At 43.2% G+C, this 14,311-nt stretch overlaps 1 protein-coding gene across 1 annotated transcript in view; it reads right to left on the bottom strand.

The window, feature by feature from the left end:
• Positions 1 to 7,334: 7,334 nt before the first annotated feature.
• LOC105096779 (uncharacterized) overlaps positions 7,335 to 14,311 on the bottom strand; it is a 28,466-nt gene continuing 21,489 nt past the window's right edge. The window contains exons 3-4 of the mRNA XM_031466476.2: positions 13,626 to 13,703; positions 7,335 to 8,216 (exon numbers count right to left, since the gene is read on the bottom strand). Of these exons, the coding sequence (XP_031322336.2) occupies positions 8,001 to 8,216; positions 13,626 to 13,652 (243 nt within the window). The 5' untranslated portion in view covers positions 13,653 to 13,703 and the 3' untranslated portion in view covers positions 7,335 to 8,000. The remainder of the gene's footprint in view (positions 8,217 to 13,625; positions 13,704 to 14,311) is intronic.

Here is a 14,311-nt window from a genome sequence, read left to right as displayed (position 1 = left end):
GGCAGGAAGGAGAGCCAGGGGACCGAATGTGCAGCCAGCACCGAGCCCAGAGCGTCCCCGCGCCCTGCAGGGGAAGCAGGCGCTACACAGAGCACATCCCAAGACCGGAAACGGGTGATCGCCAACCAAACGGCTAAACGGTACCCATACTGCCTGGCTGGACATTATTTTGAGAAGCTGTTGAGAACAACTGATTTCCTGAACACTGGGCCTGAGGATGTTGCTGAAATCTAAGCGGTGGGTCCCACGGACGCTGAGCGCCCTCCTGCCGCATCCCCCGGGGCCCACACTGGCCTCCTGGAAGCAGCAATGATGCCAAGGTGGCTGAAGCCACCCGGGGTTGGTTGCTTTTATCTCTTAATTGAAACGTGAGTTTAAAAGGCAAGCCCTTGGTTTGAGCTGATTTTCATTGTAGATGGACGAACTGCAGGTCAGGGACTTCCTACACGGCTGTGTTGTATAATACAACCTTATCCTCATTTCGTGTTGAACGATGCTGTGTATTTCAATTCCAAGTTTATTCACTCTCTTTTCCAAGGTCATTTCATTTATTTCAAGTGTTTTTAACTTTAAATTTATTTTCTTCTTAATTTTATTTCCTGTGCAATACCTACAATGGTGCTGTTTCAGACTTACACAATCAGAATATAAATACGCATTTTCTTAGTTAAAATGATCATTTACCCCCCAAAAATGTACAGAGATCTAAAATCTGGTGCTATGTGAATATCTTTTCATTTGTTGAACTTTAATTTGTTGAATTTTCTGAAAGCTTACAACACATCTGCCACTCATTAATTTACTTGAATTTGACATAAAGCTAAACATTTCATGTTTTGAAAGGTTTTTTTATATTAATTAATAGTTTGTTGATCCTTTCACCTTTTTGCTAATCCAGAAGTATTTATTTTAGCATTTTAATGTTTTCATGAACTATTATTGCTAATGGTGATCGGTGTATTTTTGTTTTCTTTGAGTCGATCCCTTCACATACATAAGAAGACTTAATTCAGTTTCTTGTTTTATAAATTCTGCTCATTTTACTTCCAGAGGATATGGCCTATATCCTTTCTTACAAATTGCATATTTATGAACTTTTCTTTTTCTAAATTCCACTCATGCTGGGCCGGTTTATTCTGGTTTCAAGAACCTGAATATATTCTGGTGATTGGAGGAGCAGGGGAGTAGACTGCTATATGGTGCATTTCAAAGTAGAGCTGTCACAGTGACTGAAGCTCGTTTTCTTACAACTGACACGTGTGACTCCCTCTCCCTTGGGCGTAACCAGAGGAATGGAGCTGTGTCACTGGGAGCATCTCCGCTCAGCCTCCTGTATATTCACCAGCCCCGCCTCTGTACACATGACATGCAGCAAAGAGCACCAGGAAAGCCTGGGCACAGCTGATACCACGCCAGGTAAAGCGGAGCTATGGCAGTTGCCTAATTCTTTTAACAAAAAGTAAGTAGATAATTAAGGCCCCAAAGGAGGGTGTGACATTTTCCTGTAACTTGGTGGCCGGCAATTCTCTTGTATCATTCTGTTCCATTCCAATCCAAAACATTTGTTTATTTTCACACAGGTGGCAGTAATGCCCACAGCAGGGAAGAAGAATGATCAAATTTCCTGAATTATCCCTTGTTTGGACTCCAGACAAGTGTGTTTAAATACAAAATAATTATAGGCCATGATGACAATAATTAAAACTGTGTTTGCCCTATATAAGCATGTTTGAATTCCAGTCTAACATTTTATACCAAGATCAGTTAACACTGTCAGATATAAATCTTTCTGTGCAAATAGCAAAATATGACTTCAACTAATATCTATGGCCTTTGGAATCTAAAGAAAAAAGGAAGAATAATTCGTGAGTTTATTAATGGTTCTTTCCTACTGAAGACATTACCCATTTTTTCCCTAAAATCATAACAAAAACACAGCCAGTCTTAACCTTTGAAATTTTTCACCTTGTGATCAAAGTAATTTAATTAATGATCTTAAAGCAATCCCATATGCTTATTGCTATGTTTTGTGACATTGTTGAAACTATACATTTTTAGTCACTTTTATTATAGAGCTTCACTATTTATCTTGAGATATGTTGTCTGTAAAAGATGTCATTTGATGTTTGGATGATAAAATAATTTTTTTATGAATATGTTTTAGGAGTGAAGTAAGATTTAGCTTTTCTGCAGTGTTCCTCATCTCTTGAGAACCTGGGATCTACCTCCTTTTGTCCGCAGGATGGTGTCTAAAGCAATTTGTATCAGAAGACATGAACAGACTTGCAGAAACACAAGGCTGGAGACAGTTGAGTGGACAACAACTAAGTCAGACTCTTTGCTTTTACACTTACTCTTTTTTACTTTGGTAAATAATTTCTTGCTAATTTATGTTTTGTTGTTCTGTTTCGTTAATTTACACTTTTCCTCATTTTAAGTATCTTTATGAAGCCGGCACAATAACCTTTGATCTGTTGGCTGTTTCGATTTTATTTCTTCAGTGGATCTGCATGCCTCGTTAACTTGCGAATTTACTGTTTGTAACTTTGTGCTACCCTCGTATTTTAGGGGCTAACATGGAAACCCTTGAGCAATCTTCCTACCTTCTAAACAGGATAGCAAAGTCTCTTTTGACAAATAAAAAGAATTTAGCTTCCCACAAGTAGATCATTTATAGAATTAGACAATGTCCAAATCCCCATATTGTTCAAAGTACTTAAAATTTTACAATTAGATTTGTATAATTTATATCTTTCTAGAAATGTGTCAGTATTCAAAATACCATTTAAATTTTCTTAACATTGGTAACAATATCCTGATACTGAGAATTTCTAGGTTAAGTTTGATGCTTAACTTTTTGCAATGAATTCACAGAATAGCTTTGCAGATTTGTTCATTGCTCTTGTTTTTAAGTTATTTTTCACATTTGTCCATGTCCACCTTCTTAAGACATACAAAGGTTTATTGTCACTGTTTCCCAGTGTTCTTTCTTAATACTCTGGTGTGGACGACTGGACCCCCTTTTATCCCACTGTCTCTCACACAGATTACACAGCCGTCTAGGAGGGAGATGCAGACAGAAATTGAACTTGTGTCTTGGATGCCTGTTAGCTCAAAGCAACTTAGCCTGTTGAGCTGCACTCACTCATTAGTTGGCTGGTAAAGGCAGCAGTCATGACATTAAATTTGTTTAACTTCTGGGAATCTCAGGAACCAAGACATATGGATGACTTCAGTTTCTTCATGTGGTGTAGCTGGAGCTGTAACTCAAACATTTCACTCAACAAAATCACGCCAGAGGAATGGGTCTGTTTAGTCAGACTGAATGGAGAACCAGATGGACCCAGACAAAACTCATCCAGAGAAGCAGACCCAGAAGAGCAAACATTCACCTCCAGGATCAGGCAGGCTCATAAAACCGAGCCAAGCCTAAGAAAATCTGAATGGAAAAACTGTCGTGTTCAGATCCAACAGTGAGTGATGTGGGTTACAACCCCAGGAGTTAGTGACTTGCTTCCTGAATTTGTCAAAAGTGAATATTAATGAAGTAGGAGTCACTACATGTAGGGGGAGGTTCAGTAAGATTGAAGATTCTCGGAAGGGTGTGCATTGTCCAAGCATAATAAGCATATGGGTGTAAAGATGCTAACACGTTACAACGTTTGATTTTGCTGCATTATTTAAAATACATTTTAGGGTTAAATATTTTTCAGTGCATGGATGTATTTAAATTCAGATTATTTTATGGCATATTTTATAACTATTTATTTTAAAAATAGCATTTAGGATGCATTTTTCGGCCCATTCTGTTTGTTCTCTGGCCTCATCGAGCTACTTAAGATTGAATTCAGCATATTCATGCTAAGTGGAGTGGCACTGGTTTTATTCAAAATCGCATGTGGATATAATGCTCTGAGGCCTTGATTCCTATGTTTTTGATGCATAATGAGCTTGTCACATATCTCAGCAGTAAAGGATTTGACCCTAAATCAGGGAATTCTGAGGTGCAGCTGTTAACAGCCTTTCTTCTTTGGAAGCGCCACACTGCGGTCCATTGCGGTGGGTCCCAACCACAGGGAGGCTCCAAACACACTCACACACCAGGCACACCACGTGTGAGCCACACCCGTGTTTGAGGAACATGCAGCTTGGCCTGTTGCAGGGTTTATGTTTATACCATGCTGGCCATTTATACTTTTGTTTATCACATGAACCAGTGCTTAGCTCGAAATATTGAAGTTTATAACCCGTCTCTGTGGCAGCTTATAAAAAGCCTGGTCTGATGATTGGGGATGAGAATTAAAAGCAGAAACAAAAGTCAGAGAGCAGCCAGTCCTTTGTGACTTGTGTCCCACAAAGTGATCTTCTCACTAAACCACGTGGCCTGAGCAAGAAATATTACAAGGAACTTATCTCAAATATAAGCCCTTCCATCGCTAGCGATAAGGCAATAGGCATTGGGTCATTAAATCCATCGCTTTTTTCCTTAACTGACATGAATCACATCGAAACACGCCAGTGGATTTACATGTCTGCTCAGACCAGGAAACGATTTACGTGGTTCTTAACTATTCTCATCCTGGGGTCCCCTTAGGACATAGCGAGTGAGCTGTGTGCTCTCTAGGGAATATTCTGAAGTCTTTTCACACAGAAACTTTCAACTTGGAGGCCAAAGACAAATTCAAATAAGTCTTAGAAAGAGAGTTAGATTCTCGGAATGAAAAGCAAGACGTGAAGGCACGTGCAGGGGAAGGTTGGCCCGGATGCCTGTTTATCAAGATCGAAACTAGGGTCAGTCAGTATCCTCTTTCTGGTAACCAGGTCTAACAAGCACATTATACTCCCTTTAGTTAAAGAGCATTTGAGCACACGTATTTATAGTCTTGTATTCTTATAGTTAACCAATTTTGATTTACAACTTACTGAGCCATATACATTAATACTGCCATGTCCTGGGTCACATGCTCACTAAAAAAGACCAAGCATGCGACTGAAAAGTGTTTCTTTTACTCTATGAAAAGAAAGAGACACCTATATTTACTAAATGCAAATGCTTTTTCTAAAAAGATATTTTCAATAATGTATGTCCATTCCCTGTCTGTAAACAGCAAGATGACTAGTTTGGGAATATTTTTTTCCTTATTGTTGCTTTTTCATGCCTTTTTCCAGGGCCATCAGAAAATGTTAAAAAGCAATTTTCTGGATATTCGGTATGTTGTATGTATTTCTAGTGATCTTCCCTCTGTATTGGTCTGTTTTTAAACTCAGAGACGTTAGACATCAGAGATGCTGTAATAGCCTAATAATAAAATAATAAAATAATAATAATAATACAATCAGAGGTGATCTTCCAAAGCAGGGATTTACACGAAGCTTGATTCAGGTTGCAGATAAATCAGATTTTATGTATGATGTTGAAGAATAACAGTATTTGTTTAGTCAGCTTGAAATATAGTGTCCACAAATGATCAAATCAGTCATGTCACTGATACGATGACTCATTCGTACTCTTCTGCTAGACAAAGTCAATTAGGCCAAACTATGATGGAGAATTTATGTGCTCAGTCATGCTGGGATGTGATTTCCATAATTCTTAACCAATCTGTCAGACATTCGGGATGAAAATCGTATCATGATACCATCGAAGCACTGATTAGAAATAACTCAGAACTCCCTTGCCCTGGAGGAAGTAACCTGCACGTGTCTCGCCACCTGGGGTTGCCCGCCCACCCCTCTGTAGGTGGCCCTTCATCCACCTTTGAGAAGTAGCTCAGAGGTTTTGGAGATTTCTGTCTTGCTAAAGAGAGCTATTTGGTCTCATTCAATATCCACCAGCCCTCTTTCCTGGAGATTTGCGGGCTACTTGTCCTTGCAGTTTCTCAGTCCAGAATTTACTGCTTCTATAAACGACTTCAGCTAACTGGATTTATAACAGATCGTTCCCACCGTCTGGAATCTGCTCATTTTGCACAATCCATTTGTAAGTGGTCGTTTCCAGGATTGCTGTATCTGTAGGAGCCATTGTACTTCCTTTTGTCTCTCAAGTTTGTAAAACAGACAAAGGAACTTTTTCTTTGAAATTTAATTTTTTTTAAATTTTCTTATGAGTCGGATATTACAGAACCGAGAAACATGTATTTGGTTATTGAATAATTTCTCTTCTGTCGTATTTGATTGTGTCACTCCAGTTAAAATAAAACCACCCTGGTGAAATGACAAGGCAGTTTCTTTGCATCTGTTTGTCTGTCACAGGACCTGGAAAGGTCTGCCACCTCCTCTAAAGACCCTTTTAAGCAGTTGTAACAGATACCTCTATTTCAAGGATCATCTCTTCCACGCGCAGGAAGAGCGCCCTTCCCGGTGGTGAATGGCGCTGATCTGTGCGGTCAGGCTGCGCGCGTTCCCCTTAAACACAGTCCACGCCAGAAGCACAGGCCCAGATGCCGGGAGCGGTTTTAAAGAAACCCAAATATATATTATGAAATGATTGATTTGACCAAACAAATGGGACTAAAAATTTTAAATGTGTAGAAAGTACACATGAGGAAAAAAAACATCAAAAACCCTCCCTCCCTTTGACTTGAGAGAACGGAGTTCCCTGAACTCACGGAAGATGCCGACTACTCTGAGCAACGCGCTCCGGCCCAGGACAAGTCACAGGCACCGCGACACAAAATTCATCTATTAAGTCTGATCGACAGTTAATGTAGATGTTGATAAAACAGCAAGCCGACGTGACTGTGTAAACGGTAATGAAGGGCTTTGAGTGGCCAGGCGATACCCATCTTATTGGTAAGAATGCAGCGCTCCAGCTGAGCTGCCTTTATAAGAAAAATGGCAGAAGATAAATCATTTCGCAGCAGTGAAGTTCTAAATAGGAGGGCACTAACACAGCATTGAAATGAAGACTGTGGTTTCTCACCTAGAAACCAAGCAAGGCTAGGCTGAGGGGGTCCATGAGATCTCAGACATCACATGCAAACATATTTATGCATATGCACTTGTGCATTTTTGTGGGGTACGGGTTCATATTCCATATGTTAGATTTCATATCCCATGTTTGTTAGATTTCAAAAAAGTCCATGCAGGCCTCCCCATCACCCCGAGCCCCCACTCTCCAACCCCCACCACACACACACACACACACACACACATATAAAGAACTTCTGTCATGATAACACCCTCCCAGGAACAGTAAGGGCTTTTTAATTTCTCCATAGAAAAACAGTATTAATATTACAAGCATGCCTACAGAAATACCAGTAATTGAAAAAATTCTAATGTCTCTAAATCAGCTCAGACTTCTTTTCATTGAATACGACTAAGAAAACATGCAAGGTTAAGAAATCGTATTTATTGCTTCTTTGGTACAACCAGAGATGCTACCTCAAACCTTTAAAATAAATAGCCTCATCAATAAAACTTATGAATGGTAGGATATTAAAATTCCTTCTTTGCTTTCACATAGAAGAGCCCAAAATATTAACAGGTTGGAGATGCAGTACAGTTCAAAAAAATCCACGCTGACTGTGAAAACCACCACAGCTGTAAGGAAGTCACTCCATGTGGTCCAGCCTTCCCTGCAACTCCCGAGCGCGCACACTGATGGGGAGTTTGAGCACCGATTCTATCATCCGTAGTGGGGTCTCTTGGTACCTAGTCCGGTAATCCTCTACAGCGCCGGAACAACATCCAAATACAAAAGGAAAGTAACCACCGCAGTTGAGGTATCCAAACCGTTGTTCTTGCTTCCTGGCGCAGTGGCCCACAACGTGTATGCACGCTAAGGCCTAAGGTCCTGGGGACAGGACTGTAAATTTACTACAAGGGAGGGGTTTTGTTTGTGCCACTGATGGCTCTGCTGGCTCCCGTCCACAGGAAAGGCAAGAGGATTTCTGATTGTCAGGTGGGTCTTCAGAATAAACCTGAAGGTGAGGCACCGTCCCCCTGCCCTCGCTTCTGGCAGTGCTTCTCTCCCAAGCTTCCTCTCCAAGCGTGGTTTACGCCGACAGCGGTGCAGCACTAAGCCTTTCACTAGTCAGGACCTTCGCTAAATGCCTGCTGACCAGCCTGCATGGTGCAGGAGGCTGGCTCGCAGAAAGCAGGAGGGCCAGGAGGTCCTGGGGAGCCACGCACACCAGGGATGCCCGCCACCCCTGAGGGGCCTCGCTCACCATCCCGGCCATTCCTCCCATAGCTGGCAGGACCCGGGTCACCTGAAACACACAAAAGGTTGCACACGTGAGCAGGACACCCCTCGTGGCTGCAGACTGGCAGGAAGCACTGGACCTCCCACTGTCCAGCAGCGTGTACAAATGGCCTTAATAAATGTTTTTGCAGGGGGCAGGGCATAGCTCAAGTGGTAGAGCACGTGCTTAGCACGCACAAGGTCCTGGGTTCAATCCCAGGTAACTCCTCCAAAAAATAAGTAAGAAACCTAATTACCTCCTCCCCTCCAAAATAATTTTTTTAATACTTTCGTAAATGATAGAGGATGACTAAAGATGATGATGAAGGTGATGATCCTTAAAGCTATTTGTCTGAGGTTTTGCCCTGTAAAAGTGGCCAGAGGGAAAAACTAGCCTTCCCATAACAGCTTATCAGCTTCTGGTGAGCCCTGACCTGGGCTCCAAGGTGCTCAGAGACTATTCTGTGGGAACCTAATTTTGGGGTGACACTAAGTCACATTCAAGTTACTCAAGAACTCCATTAACAAATATCTAAAAACTGCTTTTCAACTCTTGCGAAGAGAATGCCTAGATCCAGAGTGTCCTCATTCTGCCTTGCTGGCCTCATGGGTGTGTTAGCTACACTAACTGCCTGATGATTTTACAGTTTTCCAAAATTTCAAGGACCTATAAAATGTTATTGCCAAACATTTCGTTTTTCTTAAAGTGAACATCGGTGTCATTCTCTGTACTAACACTAGAGGGCAGTCGCGTTACACTGATGGAGGCTCAACGTGCCAGGACCCTTCCGAGGGCTCTAATGACGCTGCGGAATCACAGGGACTGTGCATACAGGCTTAAAAAGAACATAGATACATTTCCAGCATTAATTAGAGAATTTCTTACATGTCTCACTTTGTCCTGCGCTACCTTTTGTGGTGTTAGACAAAGCACACATGTTTAAGGAATTGGTGTATTTAGTGGTTTGCTAACGTAAGATCCCCAGGGCTGAATAAAACAGTGGAAATTGGACAGCTGTGGAAATAGGATAAATGACTACTGCTAGACTTAAGCTTCAGAGGTGCCCTTTGCATTGGGGGATTTTTTTCCCACTCAACATTCACAAGCAAAGCTCACCTATCTGCAGATTTTGCGCAAGAAATCTGGTCTCGTGGCCTGGTGTGGTGAGCACCACGTTCCTGGTGGTCCACACACGACTATCATTTAGCTGACTCCTCTCCCCGGTGTGTTTAAATGCACAAAGAGAAGTCAAGACCCATCCTTAAATATGTTTTCCTAAAATCCCCAGAGTGCCAAGGAACTGGTCCCCAGTGGACAAGTTTGGGGCAGCAGGCAAAGAGTAACTCTTGATGGGACAGCTCGGTCAAGTGACGCCACGAAGGGTTCTGGTGAGAGATGGAAGGTAGGGGCAGGGATCGGGGTCTAAAGCCCCACAGATCCCGCTCTGTGTGATCTGCACAGCTCTGTGAGAGACAGAAGAGGAATCAAGACACTGAGAAGCTATGGGACACGCCAGTCAGATGATGCCTCGGAGGCAAGACCAGCTCATCATATACCCGCCCAGCCTGCCCATCCTTTCATCCACAACGTGAACCTGGACATACGCACATCTGCCTCTGTCACTCACCCGAGTTCTTTGTCGGGGCCTGGGACCTGCATTACGTCTGTCTCTCTTCAAATATAAAAGGAGGAATGACAATAGCGGTAAGAGCTAAATTCGCAGAACGTCTGCTACAAGCCAGGCACCATTCTAAGTGCTCTACAGGTACGAACACATCCACAGGTCCTCCCGAATGAGGCCGGACGGTAGGTGTGGTTATTCTCTCCCCCGTGCAGAGAAGATGCTAGCGCACCGAGAGGCAGCGCAGCTGAAAGTAAGTAAAAGGGCAGTGTGTACACCCGGGCAGCCGGGCTCGAGCCCGCACTTCTCACCTGTCTGCCCTCCTCCCTCTGGCCGCGAGGAACTCACTGATGGTTTCTGTGACTTTAACACAGCAGAGCACGAAGGCCAAAATGACAGTCCACAAAATGGTGATAACAATGACCTGTGGTCCGTATTCGGCAACGGACCATCACAACCCCAAAGGGCACGTAATCTTTAACACTGAACCAACTAAGGGGTAAGGAGGAGAGACAGAGAACTAAAACTGTCCAGAAAGGATGAAGGAATTCTGACCACTGGATAGACAGTAAAGGTGTCAGTGCCGTTTCTTCAAATCCATCAGCTGTATTAGCACCAAGAAGGACCAAATGGTCTTCTCACTCAACAGGCTGAGTCCCAAATCTAACAACAGGGACAACAAAGGTCGCAGAATACTCTGTTCTGCAGGCTCTTTCCTTTACATGAGATGTATATGTATCTAAAATGTTCTGGACAAGGTCCTGAACAGGGCCCTGCTGAGGGTTCCCTCAGGTCCTGAAGTCCCACCCCTGTTAGGTTTGGGAGAGACCAGAAACCACATTGTAATCCCATTTCAAGCTCTAACAAGGAAATTAAGAATGGCCCAGCCTCTCTGAGGACAGTGAGCTGGTGATACGATCTGCTGTGACCTAGCACTGTGCATTCGTGGTGCGGAGCTGGAGATTTCACGGAGGGAAGGTTTGAGGGGTCGGGTAGCAGCATCTTCCTGCTGAGTGACAGCCAGGAAGAGGCCACCATGGCCGAACCAGGGCCCAGCTCTGCCCCCCACCCACCTCCACACACAGAAGTGGGTTTGCTATGTTACTAGCAGTACCACGCATGAACCCGGACTGAGCACGGACGGTGGCCAGAAACCGCCCTAAGCACGTCAGGTGGACTGCTTCTTTCCCTTTCATTCTCAGAATTACGCTCTCCGGGAGATGGGACTGTTGATTATCATCTCTTTGGTAAGTGGGGAAGCTGAGGCACTGAGCAGTTAAGAACTTGTCCGGTGTCATGAAGCCAGTTAGTGACCGTCAAGATGTGAGCCAGGCGTCTGGACTGTGGGGCCCAAGCTCCCAGCAGCCCCGTTTCAGAGCACTCGCTTTAGGGGAGAAATGGCCCCCAAAACTCTTGCTCAGGGACTTGATGGATTGGGAAACTGACAGCTGAGCATGTTTACGTGCAGACAAGGGGATGTGAGCTGACGGAACGCCAAAGCCCCAGCTGGGGCCTCCGGAGAAGTGAGAAATACCCTGTGAGCCAGTGTGCCAAAGCCCTGGGGAAGTGGCATGCTTTGGAAAGCTAGCCTTAATTTAAAAAAATAATAGTAATAATCTGTAATCTGGAGCAGGGGAGGGTACACTCAGTGATAGAGTGCATGCTTAGTGGGGTTCAATCTTCAGTGCCTTCAAAAAAAAAAATCTGCTACTCTGATTTTTCACTAAGTGATGTCAAATATCCTCTCAATGAAAATGTAACCAAAGCCCCCAAAAGGAAGACCAGATTTCCGAGTGGTACCAGGAAGAGAGGGGCACGGGCTGGTAAAAGGCAGAAAGGAAACCCAAAAGGGAAGGTGTACGAGTCCTGAGATGGGGAGTCCATGGAACTTTTTAACAAATCAGATTTAAGTATTAACTCCAAGAGCGGCCATAACAAAATTTTTTTTTTCATCAAGGAGACAAGATTAGGGCCAGGAAGAGCTGCCAGTGACAAGCTTGTCCTACCTTACCGTCTGCCCACACACGGATGGACTGATGTGCTAAAAGGCTCATCAGCGGAGCCCCCTCCCGTCACCGCACAAACCCCAGGTGAGTTACCGCAGGTGGGAAATAGCGCCCCTCGTGGCGGCCAGGGGCACTGCGCACATGCGGGAGGCTCTTCTTTAATCTCCCCATTCTTAAACTTATAATGTGGCTCATCCACAGGTTTTTTTAAAGTAAGGGTCACCAGAAACAATCATATGTTTTTGATAAAGTAAAACCTTGCCAACCGTGCACGTTGCTGGTCCAAGAACAGTTAAATGATTTGTTAACAAAACGGGAGGAGAAATTGTAAGGCTCTTATGGGATTTATAACCCACAGATAATTAAGTAAATTGCAGTGATGCTATTGCATCAGCTTTAAAACCTCCTATTCCTACTATTGATAAAGGAGAGGAGCACTCAGTAAAGTCTCTTTTCCTCTTCTCTCTTCGAAACGTCCATCAATGAATCCAGACTCTATATTAAAATCTTCTCTTGGCCTCATTTAACTCCAACCAGATTTTCTTTCCTTTTCCAATCATAAAAGCCTCCCTTCCCAATCACAATCATCGATTTGTGAAAACGTCTCGACAGGCCCATGAATCAGTCTTAGAAAAGCAGTGTTTGAGCTCTCTCCAAATGTATTTGTATTAAAAAAAAAAATCTTTTAAATGAGAAAATCCCAAGGTGCAATGAAATGGATAATCAGAAAGCAATGATGTTTGGGGTGGCAATTAAACCCATGATTGAATATGCAAGCCACCGGCAGAATTAGAGAACCATCTTTTCTTTCTCTAGATTTTCTTTGACCGAGTTTTCCAAATCCATTGTGGGAGTGTGTACCACCCTCCTTCCTCCTTCAGCACAAGCCCCCTCCCCTGATTTGCCTCCCCGGGGCTTCGGGGACCTTCCTGAGGCATGGCCCCACAGCGATCGGGGAGTTTGCTGGGAGGCTGCATGCCATTCACACTCTTAGGTTTCTTCTGTGTTGGACCTGGAAGTCATCCCCCAGTGGACGAGCAAGCGGCCATCGAGACTACGGCCACAGAGCAACCAGTGTGGAAAGAGAACAGACGCCCAAGGTGAGAATCTGGGCCCTTCACACAGAGGCTACTGTGTCACCTCAGTTGACCCAGCTGGGTATGTACCTGTGTGTGGCTTTTGGTGGCCAGGGTTAGAAATGTCCAGGTTTATTTATTTTTGCATGTGGACTTCTGGACCTTCTGTATGTTTGAAGGAGAAGCTTTTAAAATAACATTTCAGTTAACTCCCTGGGCAACACAAACAATTGAAACTTGGTTTCATTTTCCTGTGGCTCTTTTTAAACAAAGAGGAAATGAGCAGCTGGGGTAGAAATTCACTCAGAATTTTGTTAACAAGTGCCTTGTGGCTGGACTTTGACACTATTTTTTTCAGTATTTATTCAAGAAAGTTATGTGTCAGGTGGGCAGAGGGTATAGATAGCTCAGTGGTAGAGCATGTGCTTAGCATGCATGAGGTCCTAGGTTCAATCCCCAGTACTCCATTTTAAAATAAAATAAAATAAATAAGTAAATAAGCAAGCCTAATTACCCCTAAAAAATAAAGTGCTGTTTCAAGCCCTGACATGTATTCTCAAAGAATTCAGACATGATTTACAGATTATCTAACTCTTCATTGAAGGTGGTCTTGAAAAATCGATGCTAGCCATTATTGTTATGTGATAAACTCAAGTAATCAAAGAGCAATTCTGTGAAATATTGTTCTATTCAGACTACCCACTTGCTACCAATTTCCCCACCTCATACTTACTTGGGAGACCTGTAGCTCTGGGCCCATCTTTGGGACCTCTTCCTGGAAGGCCACGATCACCCCTTTCTCCCATGTCACCTGGATTTCATTAGAGAAATGTCATTTTTCTATGTATCTATAAAAATAAAGTTCCATATTTTTAAACTTAAAGCAAAGCCTACATTCAGAAATCAAAAAGTTACGATGTTGCTACAAACTAGATTGTAGTAAGTATGTAGAAAGGCAAAAATCAAGTTAATTATTTTAAGAGGTCTAAGGGGAAAAAATCAAATGATTATATGCCTAGATGCTGAAAAGACACCTGACAATTAAACATGCATTCCTGATACAACATTCAATAAAATAGGAATCTAGCTACTTCCTCAGCATGATAAAGTATATCTGTCTCAAACCCTAGCTGGCGTGATGCTTGATGCGAAACACAAGGAGCAGCTCCACTCCAGTCAGGATGTTACAAAGATGTCTACTTTCTTACTATTATTTATTATTTGGTATAAGTTACCCTTGTTCTTGGTGAGGCGGGAAGCCCCATAAAAAGACCGGCAGGACCCCCAGGCAGGGCCACTACTCTCCTGCCAACACCATCCCGTCCCCTGGCCCAGAGGCTCTATCTCACTTTTTGCCTCTGAAACGGCTTACTTACCCCTAAAATTCTATTGCTTCCCTGAGCTCACTTCTGATTGGTT

The sequence above is a fragment of the Camelus dromedarius genome, chromosome 15, assembly GCF_036321535.1.
Source record: "Camelus dromedarius isolate mCamDro1 chromosome 15, mCamDro1.pat, whole genome shotgun sequence".
NCBI classification, from domain to species: Eukaryota; Metazoa; Chordata; class Mammalia; order Artiodactyla; family Camelidae; genus Camelus; species Camelus dromedarius.
This window is presented reverse-complemented; position numbering and strand designations above follow the sequence as displayed.